Source organism: Furipterus horrens, unplaced genomic scaffold, assembly GCF_987537825.1.
Source record: "Furipterus horrens unplaced genomic scaffold, mFurHor1.1.pri manual_scaffold_1, whole genome shotgun sequence".
Lineage (NCBI taxonomy): Eukaryota > Metazoa > Chordata > Mammalia > Chiroptera > Furipteridae > Furipterus > Furipterus horrens.
The window spans coordinates 161,837,389-161,852,651 of NW_028327171.1; the positions used below are offsets into that span (position 1 = coordinate 161,837,389).

General features: G+C 34.6%; 1 protein-coding gene across 3 annotated transcripts in view; it reads right to left on the bottom strand.

Moving 5' to 3' along the window:
• SCN1A (sodium voltage-gated channel alpha subunit 1) overlaps positions 1 to 15,263 on the bottom strand; it is a 70,170-nt gene that overhangs the window by 37,825 nt on the left and 17,082 nt on the right. Inside the window, exons 3-11 of one of the 3 annotated variants that reach the window (XM_090280449.1) lie at positions 14,424 to 14,513; positions 12,747 to 12,875; positions 10,941 to 11,032; positions 9,494 to 9,763; positions 6,326 to 6,389; positions 4,829 to 4,970; positions 3,983 to 4,189; positions 2,191 to 2,472; positions 969 to 1,265 (exon numbers count right to left, since the gene is read on the bottom strand). In XM_090280449.1, coding sequence (XP_090136575.1) covers positions 969 to 1,265; positions 2,191 to 2,472; positions 3,983 to 4,189; positions 4,829 to 4,970; positions 6,326 to 6,389; positions 9,494 to 9,763; positions 10,941 to 11,032; positions 12,747 to 12,875; positions 14,424 to 14,513 — 1,573 coding nt within the window. Of the gene's footprint in view, positions 1 to 884; positions 1,266 to 2,190; positions 2,473 to 3,982; positions 4,190 to 4,828; positions 4,971 to 6,325; positions 6,390 to 9,493; positions 9,764 to 10,940; positions 11,033 to 12,746; positions 12,876 to 14,423; positions 14,514 to 15,263 lie in introns of all 3 variants that reach the window. The other 2 variants (XM_090280437.1, XM_090280442.1) reach the window with 2 other exon arrangements.

Here is a 15,263-nt window from a genome sequence, read left to right on the forward strand (position 1 = left end):
TAGGTGTGCGCCCTGACTGGGTATCAAACCCACAACCTTTCAATTACAGGACAATGCTCCAACCAACTAAGCCACATCGGCCAGGGCTAAAATATGTATTTAGACATACACACACACACACACACACACACACACACACGCTATATGGACAACAGTTTCATCCAGGGTACCAAATCAATAAGCCATCTAATTCTGACTTATTCATGCCTCATCATGCTGATATATTTCCAAGTGACTTAACAGTCTAATAAGAGGCACCATCTATTAAGAAATTCCTCATCCAGGTGTATATCACAACCATATAACATACCTTTGAGCACAGGAAATTTTTTACCTGTCTATATTAATACTGTATTTGTTTCTTTTCATTTAGATTAGTTTGGAGAAGACCTATATCTGCATTTTTTTTTTTTAGTAAAACTCGAAATTTTAAGATAACAATGAAGCTATTATTTAGGCACAGTGTTCTTGAAAATCTTAAACTAAAGCAGGACCTCTTGGAAAGATTTATTATACACACTTTACCCTTAAACACAGACATCATTCTTTCACTTTTATACAAAGACTTTAGAAGGTGTCATGCTATCTAAGTGCAGCATGGATATATAGCAAATCCTCCAACTGGAGACGGTAATTTACTATTGTGCCTAATTTCTCCTTAGCATGTTTATAGCATGTTTAGTAAGTAAATGCATTCAGGTGTTATGCAAGAGTGTTGAAGCTTTAAGATTTAGTTGGTTAGTCTATAAAGGTATCAGAAGATGCAGGTGCATTCACAGCTTGACCAACCAGGATTCATTCTCAAGGGGTTCCATTCTGTGGAAACACTGGCTGGTGCAGTAATAACAGGCCAGCCATGCCTAAACTATTTAAAACTTCCTTACATTGTCATCAGTAGCTGGCTTATCTATTATCACCTCTGGCAGAAGCTGTCCAACAGGAGATGTAGGAACTGAAGGTCCACCAACCAAGGAAACCACACCATTGCAGTCCACAGTGCTGTGCATCTTCCCGTTCGCTGGAAACACTGCCAGCATCCGGGATGACCTACTGGTCTGACTGAGGTTACTGTTGCGTCGCTCTCCATGTCGCCGGGGCACAAACAAGGAGTCTCTCCGGCTCTCATTATCCTCAAAGGTGCTGTGCTCATCATCAGCAAAGTCATTCTCTGACCCCACATCCTTTGCTCGCCCTCTGAAGCTGAAAAGGCTTGTTCTGCTATTTCGCCTTGGAGAAAATATGGAGCCACGGATGCTCAACAAAGACTAAAAGATTGAAACCAAATAAATCATATTAATGTAGGCATTTGAAATGTGCTTTTATTTTTCAAGATTAAATTGAAAGAGATTTCATCATTCTTAACAGAACATGATTCAGTCCTTTTGTTCAACAACATTTTTATTTTATGTATATTCAGATTAAGTTAAATTAGTTTTATAGGAAAAGGTTTCTAGTCCTTGAGTTAATGAATGGGGAGAGAGATTGCAACTTCAAGGTATATTGAAAAACAAAACCCTGAGCTACCATTTTTCAAGTTCAAAAAGAAACATCCTTGGAATATTACTATGGGTATTGTAAACATTCGCTCAACATCAACATCCTGACTGTAATAAGGCTACATTTGTTTTCACTGCTCTTTCCTTTCAAGGAATTTCATCACTTTTCTCAAATTGTTTTAGTCCATCTTCCTAAAATCACTTTAAATTAAATATAATTTCTTTTTCATCTACAAGGCTCAGTGTTCTTAGAACTCAGGTTAAATTTTCTGAAATCAGAGTGATGAACTTTTCAATAAAGTATACAGTGTTTACTAGCCTACTATTTTTAGAAGAACACAAGATGGTTTATAAAGAAGTGGGGGAGGGCAACATAACTTAAACACAAAGACATTACCGATCAGTTGAGGACCAGAAAGATTAAATGTCATTAGTTACAAATACCAGCAGACAGTATGAAAATCCAGGTCTCCTGATTTTCAGCTCAGAGTTGTTTCAACTACACCAAGCTGTAAACTTACATACATGGGGAGTAAAAATTTTGCATAGCTACGTGCAGAAGGGATGGGTTTAAATATAATAAACACAGCAGTCAATTCAGTTGACGAAAATTCATTAAGTCTGATTTAATTCACCGCCTGTCTTCAGCATTCTGACTGCCCCCCATGCACCAGGGAGCTCAGTAGTGCCATACCTGATGCGGGGAGGAGTACCTCTTTTCATACGTCAGGCGGTTCCCTTCGATGGAGAAGCGAAACCCTTTCCTCCTGATGCTGTCTTCAGACTCAGATTTGTGGAAGTCATCCTCATCTTTCTCTTCCCCACCAGACTGCTCTTTCTGTTTTCTTTTCTTTCTCCGATTTCTTCTTTCCTTGGCGCTCTTGGAACTTAACTTGGAGGCTTCGGAGGAGCTGTCCGAGAGCCCGCCTGCTGCGCTGGGTTCTCTGGAGTGCTCTGAGGCCGTGACCGCGGCTGCCTGGTAGGTGGGGGAGAAATGGTCTCAGCAGGGCACCAGGGAAGACTTTATCTTTTTAAAAAATGGCCCAAGTATATGCTTGGCATTTAAAAAACACATTTAGCTGACTCAAGCTGATCTCACACAGAAGAAGCTCTACAATTATTAGAGGGCATCATTTTTTCTTTCCACCTAATGAAGACTTTCAGAGTTAACTTGGTGTTCTCTGTGCTAACACTTACTGTATTTGTATTATGCTTTACAGACTGCATATTTGAAAGGATCAATCAGGCATCAACAAGAGCAGAAATTCATTGTACTTTTTGGGACTTGATTTACTCTAAAAATTGGTATTTACTTAGCACTGTCTTCTCTTTTCTGAAAAAGAAACTGGAGCTTGGGGGAAAAGCTGATGAATTACTTGAGGTCATATCCAAAGGTAGGAGGAATGAGATAAAGAGCTGAGGTCCTCTCTCTAGTTATTGAAACAGTGTTGTACAATATCCTCAAAAATACTATCAATATAATTTATGGACAGTAATAAAAATCCCTTCCTTAGCCCTACATAATACTCTATCAGAAGACTGGAGAAGGGAAGGTCAATAGTTTCTGCTCAGCAAGACAAGACTTTCAGTTCCCCAATACTGTCCCTAACTTCTTCAGCTCAGCACTGGTTCATGCTAGCCACGTGAGTGTGGGATGAAACAATGTTTTCTGATTGCAGCTTGTACTGGTACCAAATTAGCAATTATTACTATTATTATTATTGTCCTCAGAGTACCCTCAATACAGAGATTCCTCTGAATAAATTAATATTACTCAATCAACTTGAGTAAAGATAATGAGTTTGTATGCTAAACTAGAGCGAGAAAAGATGGAAGTGATAGGAAAGGTATTTTATTGAACTATGAGTACTGACACCTTACTATAAGAACAAGTAATCATTAGGTTACCTGATCTTTATAAAATTGATAACTTTCATATGCTTCTTAGATATTGCTATATCAGAGAACATTATATTATTTGATGATGTCTTTATTTATATAAGTAAGGCAATTAAGAACCACATTAAAAACCACTATAGTTTTGGTTACAGAAAGGAATGGACTATTTTCTAATAACCAGGTGAATTTTTTTAATATAATAACCAATAAATTTTGTAAGCAAATATGATTTCTCAGGATTTTTTCCTAATGCCAGTATACTCATTCAATAAGTGTTTCTCACTTAAGAAGACCCAAAAATCACATCATTCTAAAAATCTTTCATTCTAAATATCTTCAGATGATTAAAATAGCATGAGCGAGTTCTACCATGGTCAATATTTTAAACATCTTAGAATAATTAAAGTAAATTATCTGTATAGATGATCGAAATGCAGATATCTTTACTAATCTCTTATACTACCAGCTTCTCTTGAGTACAACCAAATTATCTGTCTCTTACTTTCTCTCCAGTATTTTTGTAACAACCGTTAACTATAAAAAATATCGTACCATGAGACAGGATGTATTTCATTTGGTGAATTTACCTGAGCTGCTTCCTGTTGCTTTTTAAGCTGTTCAAGCATCTGCTGAAATTCAGCTTCTTTCTGCTCTGCCTCTTCCAAGGTGGCCTGATTCTGTTCCTCATAGGCCATGGCCACCACAGCCAGGATCAAGTTTATCAGATAGAATGAGCCCAAGAAAATAACTAGCACAAAAAATATCATGTATGTTTTTCCAGCAGCACGTAATGTCTGGAACAACAACATCAGCATTATTTTTTCAATATTATTTCATTAAATGGTGGCTTCAACTTTCAACTTACTTCTGTGTTTTGTAGGACTCTGATGTAAACAATAATTATGAAGGTCACACCCCTCCTACCTCTTCTTCAGTTTTTAAGCCTCATCCTCTTCTGCCCTAACTCATACATTCACATCCTGATGTCTAGGAGGGAATTCTTAGAATTACCGAGAATGAAACAGAGTCGAGTAAAATACCCTGGAGACCTTCATCAAAGAGTTGAGTCTTAAATGTAAGTCAAGGAAGACACCAAAGTAATCTTTCCACATCTGCTTAATGATTTTTATCATATCCCACCTGAGGGATAATACTTGAGGGGGTAGATGGGACTGAAGGGAGGGTGTACTATCTGTCTTGGAAGATCTCTGTCTGGGGAGGGTGGTTAGTAAGTCTTGAGACAAGGGAAAATAAGAGTGAATAACTGTCCCCAGCATCACTATGCTTAATATGTGTTATAATCAATAGGATAAAGAAACTCAGATATCTTGATTTCAAGTTTTGCTCCTTCCATTATATTATGCTGTGGTTTGAATTTCATAACTAACTCTGTTTTCTACTTAAATGCAGTATGTATCTCTTCAGCTTCTCACCAGTTGGTAAAGGTTTTCCCAGAAGTCCTGAGTCATCAGTCGAAACAGGGACAAAAAAGCCCAACTGAAAGTATCAAAGCTTGTATAGCCATAATTGGGATTTCTACCAGCTTTCACACACACATATCCTTCTGGACATTGGCTGTAAATGGGAAAAAGAAAATTAACAAGCAATTCTGCTGTCTTTTTATTCTGTTAGCATGATATACTTATAATATTGTCTGTTTCAAGAAATAGGGTATGATAAATAAGTAATACTTTTCTCAACTTTTTTTTTTTTTTTTTTGTCCTGGAAACACTTTCTCTGCCCTTCTATCCTGAATGACAATTTTGCTGGATAGAGTATTCGTGGTTGTAGGTTTTTGATTTTCATTACTTTGAATATTTCTTGCCAGTCCCTTCTTGCCTGCAGGGTCTCCCTTGAGAAGTCAGCTGATAGTCTAATTGGGACCCCTTTGTACATGATTCTTTTCTTCCCTCTTGCTGCTTTTAAGATTCTCTCTTTATCTTTAACTTTTGACATTTTGATTATAATGTGTCTTGGAGTGGTTCTCCCTGGGTCCAGTTGTTTTGGAATTCTCTGTGCTTCCTGGACCTGTAAGTCTATTTCCTTCCTCAAGTTTGGGAAGTTCTGCTTTATTATATTTTTACTTAATTTTTCAATTTCTAGTTCATCTTCTTCGCCCTCTGGCAAACCAATGATTCTTATGTTGGGCCTTTTATAGCTGTCCCAGAGGTTTCTGATCCTCTCATCATTTTCCTTGCTTCCTGTTTTTTCTCTCTGCACTGGTTGACTGTTTGTTCCTTCTCTGTGTTCTGGTTTGTTGATTTGAACTCTGGATTTTATTTCCTCACCATCTGTCTCGTATGTGGTTTTGTTCCTTTCATTATGAGTGTTTTTCGATTCTTTCTCATCTTTTTCCAGATCTTTTGTTAATTCTGTAAGCCACCTGATAACAATGGCCCTGAACTGAGCTTCTGACAGGTTTCTTATTTGTTCATCTGTCAGATTCTTCATCTATTGCCTGGTGAGCTATAGTTGCTCTGCCTCATTTTGACAGATGCGTTTTGTTTTCTTCCTTTTCTCAACTTTTGACTTAATTTTACTAGCCACCTGATGTCATCATTAAAATATTGTGTAGAATTTCTAATAATATTTTACAATTTTTTTCTGGTAATAATTAGCATTTAAACATATCTCTCATTCATTGTCCCTATTATAGAGCCTCCAGAGTTGGCTCCTAGCTCATATACACTCATCTAAGAAAAGCATTAGAGCTAAACTATTACTTCTTGTTTTCTAAAATATAAATGCTTGCTTAATATTAAAAAAATCCCTCACCTTATAAGCAACCATAATTACAGCAAATTAATGGAAATAAAGTTAGTTTCCTGTTATCTGTTAGTTTCTACAAAAAATGAGAAAAAATGTGTGTATATACACACACATACACAAACACACACACACATGTGAACACACATAAATTATTTTCTTACCCTGCATCAGAGCTATTTCCACATAGTAATGCATCTAAAAAACCCTCCAGAAAATAATGATATCCTGTTTAGAAAAAAGAAAGTCATATGATGAATGTTAGCATTACATTGCAGAATGAGGACAATAAGATCAGGCATTACTTTTTTTAGAGTTCAATAGTAATTTTAAATACATTATATAATTCAAAGACATAGGTATTTGCCCCTTCTCCCTCCAAATACTAGATATTATATTAAGGGGATCAAATGTTTCATAGAACAAAGCAATTTTCTTTGTAAATGTGTAAGTAGTGGTAACTATAGGTATTAACATAATATTTAAAAGGTATCAGTGATTTTCCACCACCCTCATAAAAAATAAGAATTGCATTCTATAAAAACAGATAAGATTACCTTCACCTTCTCAAAATAGTCACATATTTTAAAATAAAGGGATCATATCATTTCCAGTCTCCTATACTTTTAAACACAATTTAGAAATGTTTAATAATTAATTATAATTTGCATTCTACCAACTTCCATAATATGTCATGGGTGGCTTTCAGTAAAAGATGCATAAGTCATGTCAACTACTTAAAGAAATAAAATAAAAAATAACCAAAAATACTAAAGCTTAAATAATTACTACAGCTGAATACTACATTATCTCATAGCTTTCTGTTTCTGGCAAATTCCTTAGAGTCCTTCAATATCAGTTAAAGTATCATTTCTGTGAATTACTTCTTGACAATCTACTTCCTTTCCACTAATGATTTGTGAAATTGAGAACTTCCACTGTGCTACCAATAACATATACATATTCCCATTAATATTATACTCATTGCCCTATAGTGTAATTATTTCTTTACAAATATTGTTTCTCCTTAAAAGAAAGCCAAATGGTTAATTATTTCCATACTATAGTGTTTGGAATGTAGTAATATTTCAATAAAGTTTACTGAATGAATAAGTAAAGAGATAATAAGAAGAGAAACATTTTGAAAAAATTTTTTAAGAAGAAAAATTTTAGATTTTCTAAGAAGAAATATTTTCTAGAGACTAAACCTTCAGAGAAGTTTATCCTATGCATAGTTCTGTAAGGGATACAAAACAAAATGGGAAATATAATTTCCATTTCAAATGTCATTACTTTGAACATAGACAGAAAAATTAAGAGTTTCTTAAATTTTAGTAAAATTAAACAAAGTGAAAGCAACATGTTGTTTCTGGATACATTTTTGATATCAGGTGTTTATAAGTGAACATTAATCTATTAAATTCAATGATCTTGTAGTTTAATCTGAGGAAAATATAACTTTCAGTCACATTTATCTTTAATTTTAATAAATTTAATTTTCTAGTACTTTCTAAGACAAACTACTTTGTTTATATTTGCATTTGGTTTAAAATAAATTTTCAACAAATGAAATATTATTAGGGAGCAGCTCTTTACAGCTGAAAATGACCTCAGATATCTTTGACTTTGAATATAAGAAAAATGCCATCCAATAAATTTTCACTAGAGAGAATAAATCCTAAATGACATCCACATAATTGATTCCTTGATATTAGATTTTTAAAAATTAAACAGATTCAGAGCATTGATGACAGCAGTGGACTTGCTGACATATGAAGTCAATAAGGGTCATTTTATGTACAGTAGTCCCTGTCTATATTGCGGTTCACTTATCAAGGCTTCACTGTATCAAAGGATTTTTAAAAATATTATATTTAATTACTTATTGCAAATTTTTCACTATATCACGGGATTTTGCCATACTGTATATGTATGTTGTTAAAGTTACATAGGTTTAAGAGTGTAGAATATGTTTAAGAACATAAGTAGTGTTTATAAAGTGTAGAAAAGGATGTTAAGGGAGTGGTAAAGGTTAATAAGGGACTGGGAATGGTTATAAGTGTGAGGGGAGGGTTTATAAAGCCTTAAAATATATATAAATACTAAAATAAATGTAAGGTTCCTACTTCGCGGATTTTCATCCAACACAAGGGGGTCTAGAACGTAATACCCGTGATAACTGAAGGAATACTGTACTGCTCTGACATGTATATTTCTAGAGATTTACAAATGTTTGCAAATTATTTGTTGGCATATCACTAATATTGTAGAAGAGTTAATATGTAACAATCAAGGTATTTTCCAGATCTGCAACCATAAAAAGATGCTGATTAGTTGTTTTATTATATTATCATTACTTTTAGAATTATCAAACCATTAGTTACTTTTTATGATTAATTCTACTTGGTCCACACAACCAGTCACTAAGGTTTTCATTCTTTTTTGACTTTTCCCTAAGTATTAGCCATCACCTCATCATAATAAAGATATAGCTAAATTTAAGTACATCTAGAGTCGAGTTTTATATATTTAGTGTTTTTGTCTAAAAGGATATTTCTGTTCCCCACAGATCATGTTCTAACTCTCTGCTTTTGAAATATTGCTACTGGCAGATACTAAAATTAAATAAAAGAGAAAATTTTACTTACTTTTCTTGTCACTTTCAAAAGAGAAAGAATATTAGGCCAATTATTTTTCCATCCTTCTAGAGTAGATTATTTAAACTTTTGACTAAACTCTTAAAATAAAAATAAACTGATTCCCATAACTTCTACTCAATGTAGTACTACTCTTACTCTACACATATAAGAATTGCTTTAATTCTTATTCTATAAATATAAGAATAATATTTACCTTTAGAGCTTACTTGATTTCCATAAAATGATAATAAAAATAACCTACTAAATTATGAGCACCCTGAAGCCATGTGTCAACAGCATTATTTTCCCAGCATCCTGTACAGTTTCTAGTATATAAAAGGTGTTCTGTAATTAATGTTTAATGGGTTACATTTGCATAGTACTTTAGAGTTCAAAAAGGGCTTTAGAAATTTTTGTGTTTTTCAGTTGTTTCCACCAGCAACCAAAATTTTCCTAGAAAAAATTTTTTCTAGCTGAATTCTTCAGTCTCCCATATTATGATACAACAACAGAAAACGCCATTTAGGAGTCAAAATTAGAAGTTATTAATAAAATAATTAAGTGTATGTGCAAACCACTGATATGGTGATTAAGAGATTAAAAACTGTTATGCATCATTAAAAAAAACATCCATGCCTAAATGAAGGGCAGATCAACAAAGAAAAAATAAATCTACATAAGAGTAATTCTTACTTGAATCTTGAATATATGATTTCCAGTCGAACTCAGTGATAGTTTCATTTATAAGTGTGCCATTGTAATTCACAGTTATATTCTTCTCTATACTATGCTCCTCCAGGGAGGTATTGGTGGGAGGCCACTGTATACATTTATTTCGCAGGTTGCCCATGAAGAGCTGTAGCCCAATCAGCGCAAACACGCTCAGACAGAATACAGTCAGGATCATGACATCCGAGAGCTTCTTCACCGACTGGATCAGGGCTCCCACGATGGTCTTCAGGCCTGAAAGGAAGGTAGGAAGGAAGGGAGGAAGGAAGGGAGGGAGGGAGGAAGGGATGAAGAAGGCCATTACTATGAAGACTTATAAGGTCTGAAATAACAAAAGCCTCACAATTTTCTTGAAAACATAGATCCCATGCACAATTCTGAAAATGAATTCAATGTCAGTGAAACAGCAGTATTTCATGGTATGCTGAAGTGCTTATAGAGAAGACCTCCAGAAGCATAATGATCTAAACAATGAAACGAAGATCCATATCCCCATATGTTGGAGAGAAATCAATGGGAGATTCAAGGTCTTTATGAAGCCTACGTTAAGGAAAGGCTCTTGTATTTCTCTTTTTGCTAATGAAACTTGGCCCATAATTATTTATTAGAGTCGGTTTTTATAACAAATTACCTGAATAAATAATTTTGAATTCCTACTTATAATTTAGAAAGATTTTGATATAAAACTGGGGGTGGTGTTGGAGTATAATTATACTTTATATAATAAATCCTCCATGCAAGGTCACGCTAATTTTTATTATCTTATTCTCTTGTCTTTTTAAGTAATATTAAGATTACATTGTATAGACATAGTCATCAATGACTACAAAAAATAAGAAATTATAGATTGGCACATTCAGTAGGGACCAGACCTTGACTGGGTAGCTCAGCTGGTTAGAGCAAGGTTGTAGGTTTGATCCCTGGTCAGGGCACATACAAGAAGCAACCAACAAATGCATAAATAAGTGGAGCAACAAATTGATGTTTGTTTCTCTGTCTCTCTCTCTCTCCTTCTTCCTCTCTCTCTCCTTCTCTCCCTCCCTCCCTTCTTGTTTCATTTTCTTTAAAATCAATAAAGAATAATAAATAAGTAAATAAGTAAATAAATAAGTAAAAACAGGGACCAAATCCTTACAGTTGTTATAGAAGAAAAAAATGACATTTCTAAGTGCAAATCACATGAACTCTATTATTACAGTGTCTCATGCAAGAAATTGTTCAACTCCAATGCTGATGAAAAATGCGAGACCATAAAAACTTAAGTTCCAATAATAAAAATTATTTTCTTTGAAACACCTGGTTTTGATTGTTATGATTTTGATTATGATGGTTCTGATATTCTGTAATTCAAAATAACAAGAAAAGAACCTATTGCCGAAAAGCACATGATAGATTTTAACCCAGCTCTCACCTGGAATGACTGAAATTGTTTTCAGTGCTCGGAGAACTCTGAATGTTCTCAACGCTGAGACATTGCCCAGGTCCACAAACTCTGTCACATATCTGCAATAGGGAGTTCACACACAAACACAATAACAGGATACAAAGAAAGAGCTGTAGGTACAAGGAGCCTTATGATTTACACTAATCACTTCTTACCTGGAATTACAGAAATAGTTTTCAAAGCTCTCAAGACTCTGAAAGTTCGAAGAGCTGAAAAATTGCCTAGGCTTACAAATTCTGTTACATACCTGTAGAATTAAATCAGAGTTATTCAAGATTTAAGCAGGATTTTATATATTTGCTTGGGTCTTTTCTAAAGACCTTCTTGGTGGTTTTAAATGGTAATTTTATAACCAGAAATTTAAAAATTAGAGTCTATAGCTATTATTTTCCTCACAGAATTTAATGCCATTAACTAGATGTAAACTTCATAAAGTACACAACTCTGGTGCCATTATGAAAAGCAATATAACCAACATCATGTGTAACTTAGGAGAATTAAGTAAAAGAAAGGAAAGAAATCTTGGCTGTAGTTTCAAGGTTTCAGTTAGAAAAAAAGGCATAAAATCATCCAAGAGAAATTTAAAATGAGAAGTCATTTCCAGACTATGTGTAAATGACTAAGTTTTCCTAGTGTGACTCAAGTCAAAGTTAGGCAAATAAAGGACAATATTTAATGCCCCTGACATTACTGCTATTTTAGTCTCAAAAACAAAACAAAACAAAACAAAACACCAGTAGTCTCAATATGCCTTCTTTTAAACTGTGGCCAGAGGGAGTGGTGCAGAATTAGCTCTTCATGACTAGGTATGGAATTAAGATGAGACAGGCAGTACCGTACTGGGAGCTCTGAGTATAGCAGCCCTGCTTCTCCTCCTGTCCAACTTGTTACAAGAGGCTAAAACAGTTAGCTCCTAAAGAATGATGTGGGTAAATGGTATAGGTCCACTTTCCTCCACACTGTAATTTCATATACTCATGAATGACCTGTTACTTTTCTGAGTTTCTTCTTACTCGGGGAACTTTTCCACTAGAAAAAATGGGGGCAAGGGTGCAGATATTGTGCACATACTGAGTGTATCTGGAAGGGAGGTAAGAATAAGAAGGTTTGTGTTTATGTTGAGGGTGAAGAAAGAGAAGATGACACTTATAAAGGGAAAGAAGAGGAAAAAATGAATCATTTTAGAAATATGAAGTGGCAGAGAGAGTATGTCTGTTTATAAGTCTTAAAATTAATTGCTGATGAAATAAAAACTCAATATATTAAATACCCCATTTATTTTCTATTCATTTGATTGTCAGAATGTTTTGATGCTAGTAGATGCTTTAAAATTTTTTTTTTTGATTCTATAAAACTAATAAAAGAAGATGGAAAGAGTACATACTTTGGGTAAGGTCAATGAAAATTTGTGTGTCCAGTGGAGTAGTTTGTGCCTGTGTTTTTCAAAAGCCATTTTCACAGATATATTATGAATATACATTTGATTTCATATTAGGGTGTGTGTGTGTATGTGCGTGTTGAAAAAGCAGCATGTGTGAAATTTGCTGACAGATTTTTGTTCCATGTGAAAATTGTAATTTCAACCACTGCAAAGATTTTATACCAAAGTAAAAATACCACTTTGATCTCTATTGTACAAAATTAAAATCCAAAGCTTAAATGTATAAATCACACTAAAATATCCTACAGTTAAAGCAAGCTTATTCTTTTAAAGCATAAGCACTCACAGAAAGCCAAAACAAACTCTTTTGAAGTTTCAAAAAAGGCACTTACGCGAAGGTAATGACAGTAAAGTCGAGCCAGTTCCATGGATCCCGAAGGAAAGTGAAATCTTCTAAACAGAAGCCCCTTGCAATAATTTTTATAAGTGATTCAAAAGTATATATTCCTGTGAAGGTGTACCTGGAGACAGTATCCAACAAAAATTGATAAAGTAATAATTTTCTTTCACAACATATTAATTTCTTATCACTCTGTTGGTGGAAGAGATGACTATTATAAAATGAATCTAAGCAGGTTGATGTTATTTTCATGGAAATAAAACATAGCCCTAACTCTCCGTGCAACTCTCTGCCACACGAGGAGTGTCCTGAGAGCAGAGTGAGACGTAAATGCTGTATAAAGTCTAGGCAGCTACTGTCTGAAATGTCTTAGTACTAACATAAATGAATCAAGTCCCCTGAGAATTATCTAGTACCTTCATGTGACAGAGTGGGCAAGCTATAATAGTGCAAAGGAATAAAGTGATTTTCCTTTAATAAGTAAAAAACTCAATTTCAATCAAGTTTTATGAAAGAGAAAACACTGACAAATTAGCAAGTCTTTTTGTTTTTCTTTTTCCACAAGACAGGTTAATTTCCTTGGATAATTTTGTTAACATCAAATTGGGTAATTCTAGAGTCATAAGAGGTGAAAATTTAATTTAGAATAAACTATTAGGCTAATTCAGAAATGTGGATGTTTCCAAAGTTTATATCTTTTACTCAGAAGTTGAAAACCAAAATCACAAAATGCATGGTGACTCAAGACCTGTGTGCCTCACGTGTCAGCTTCAATACTTGAGGAACTCTTCGCACATAATTTTTTTCCTTCATATTTTTTGTCCCTTTTCCAACTGGCTACAATATGGAACTGTCAATGCATTGACGAAGCTCTTGGGGATTCCCCTGAGTACTTGTTTTAAGGGTGGAGAGCCACAGAGTAGTGGGTACAACGTGGGCAGTGTGAGCTGCCCCAGCTACACTCATCACGGATCTGGACATGCCCCTCTCAAAGGTTGCCCAGAACAGAGTGCATGTGTAGTTAGTAATGCTTCTGGTTTCTGAAAATGCTACCCTTTCACCTCAGTATACTTAGCCCCCAGTGTACTGAATCTTCAAGTTCTAAATTCCCAACTGTTGAAATTTTTACCCCGCAAATTTTTGGGTGACCACTATGCTTGAAACAGATACAGGTCCGACCTGAATAGGATGTGGCTGGTGGAAGGGACACTTTGTGAAACTCAACATTGTCCTCTCATGTGTAAACTGCCCCTGTAAATTCTTAACTTACTGAGTTCTCTGAAATTTATGGAACCAAGGTCTACTACATTAGCTCTTCTCGGCAATTGCTTCACCACATTTGTTCTGGCCACCATGAAACCTAAAGGAAAAGTGGTTAAGTGCCCAAGCATGACAGGCTTCTGGTAACCACCAAGTACAGGCACAGGACAGATGTTAGATCTAACACCAGCAGGCCTGGGGGTCAATGTGTATCATCTTCCTGCTTCGCAATTGTGCCTGGGAATGGCCTTAATAAATATGCTCTTTGGTTTTATTTAGACAGTACATTAAGACATAGCTTCAAAACCCTAAATACATATGTATGCCTACATGTCTGTCTATCTATTATCTATCTATCACAGATATATAAATAATATAGGAGGTGGCTTAAAACATAAGTTGAACTTACTCTACATTCTTTGTCCAGTCTGGAGGGTTACTCAATGTCATAAATACACAGTTCGTCAAAATAGTGCACATAATTAGCATGCTGAATAATGTGGGTTATTGTTAAGGAATACACACACAAAATTCAAATCCATGTATTATATTATATAAAACTAACATTGAAAAGCTTGAAATGCAGTTTAGCCAGGGCTCAGTGACAAATACATAATGGGCAAGTTATCTAATCTCTTTAAATTTCAGTTTTGTTTTCAGTAAAATATAATAATAATATCAGCCTCACAGAGTAGTGATATAGATTAAATGAGATCATGTACAAGAGAGCTTTATATAAGTACAAAGTGTTGCTTTTGCTATTATTATTAAATCCATATATTTACCCCCTAGAGAACTTAAGTGGGAAAACTGTGTGTAATCTGGAGTCATACAGTTTTTGAGAAGAGGTTGACTTAAACTAATTCAGGTGATTAGATTAATAAATTATTGAAGAGGAACATACTTGCAATATTGTAATTTCTTAAATATATGTTATGGAATACAGTTCAAGACATTAAAAAATTATATACAAAGTGCAGCATGATGCTAGGTGTTAAGTTGCTCTATTTTGAGTGAGTTTTTAAAATTTAGCAGCATTGTATATGATTAAAAGTGAATACTTGTGAAGACCAGGACTTAATATGATGTAAATATAGTCAAAATTTCAGCCTAAAAGTGGTCCAGGGCAAATCACTTAGCCTCTCTATGCCACTGAATCTTATGCCTCCACTGACTTTTATACAATGGAGGTAATTTTTGTATAGACCTAATCAACTAGAGCCCTCATCAGTTTGAGGTACAAATTAAA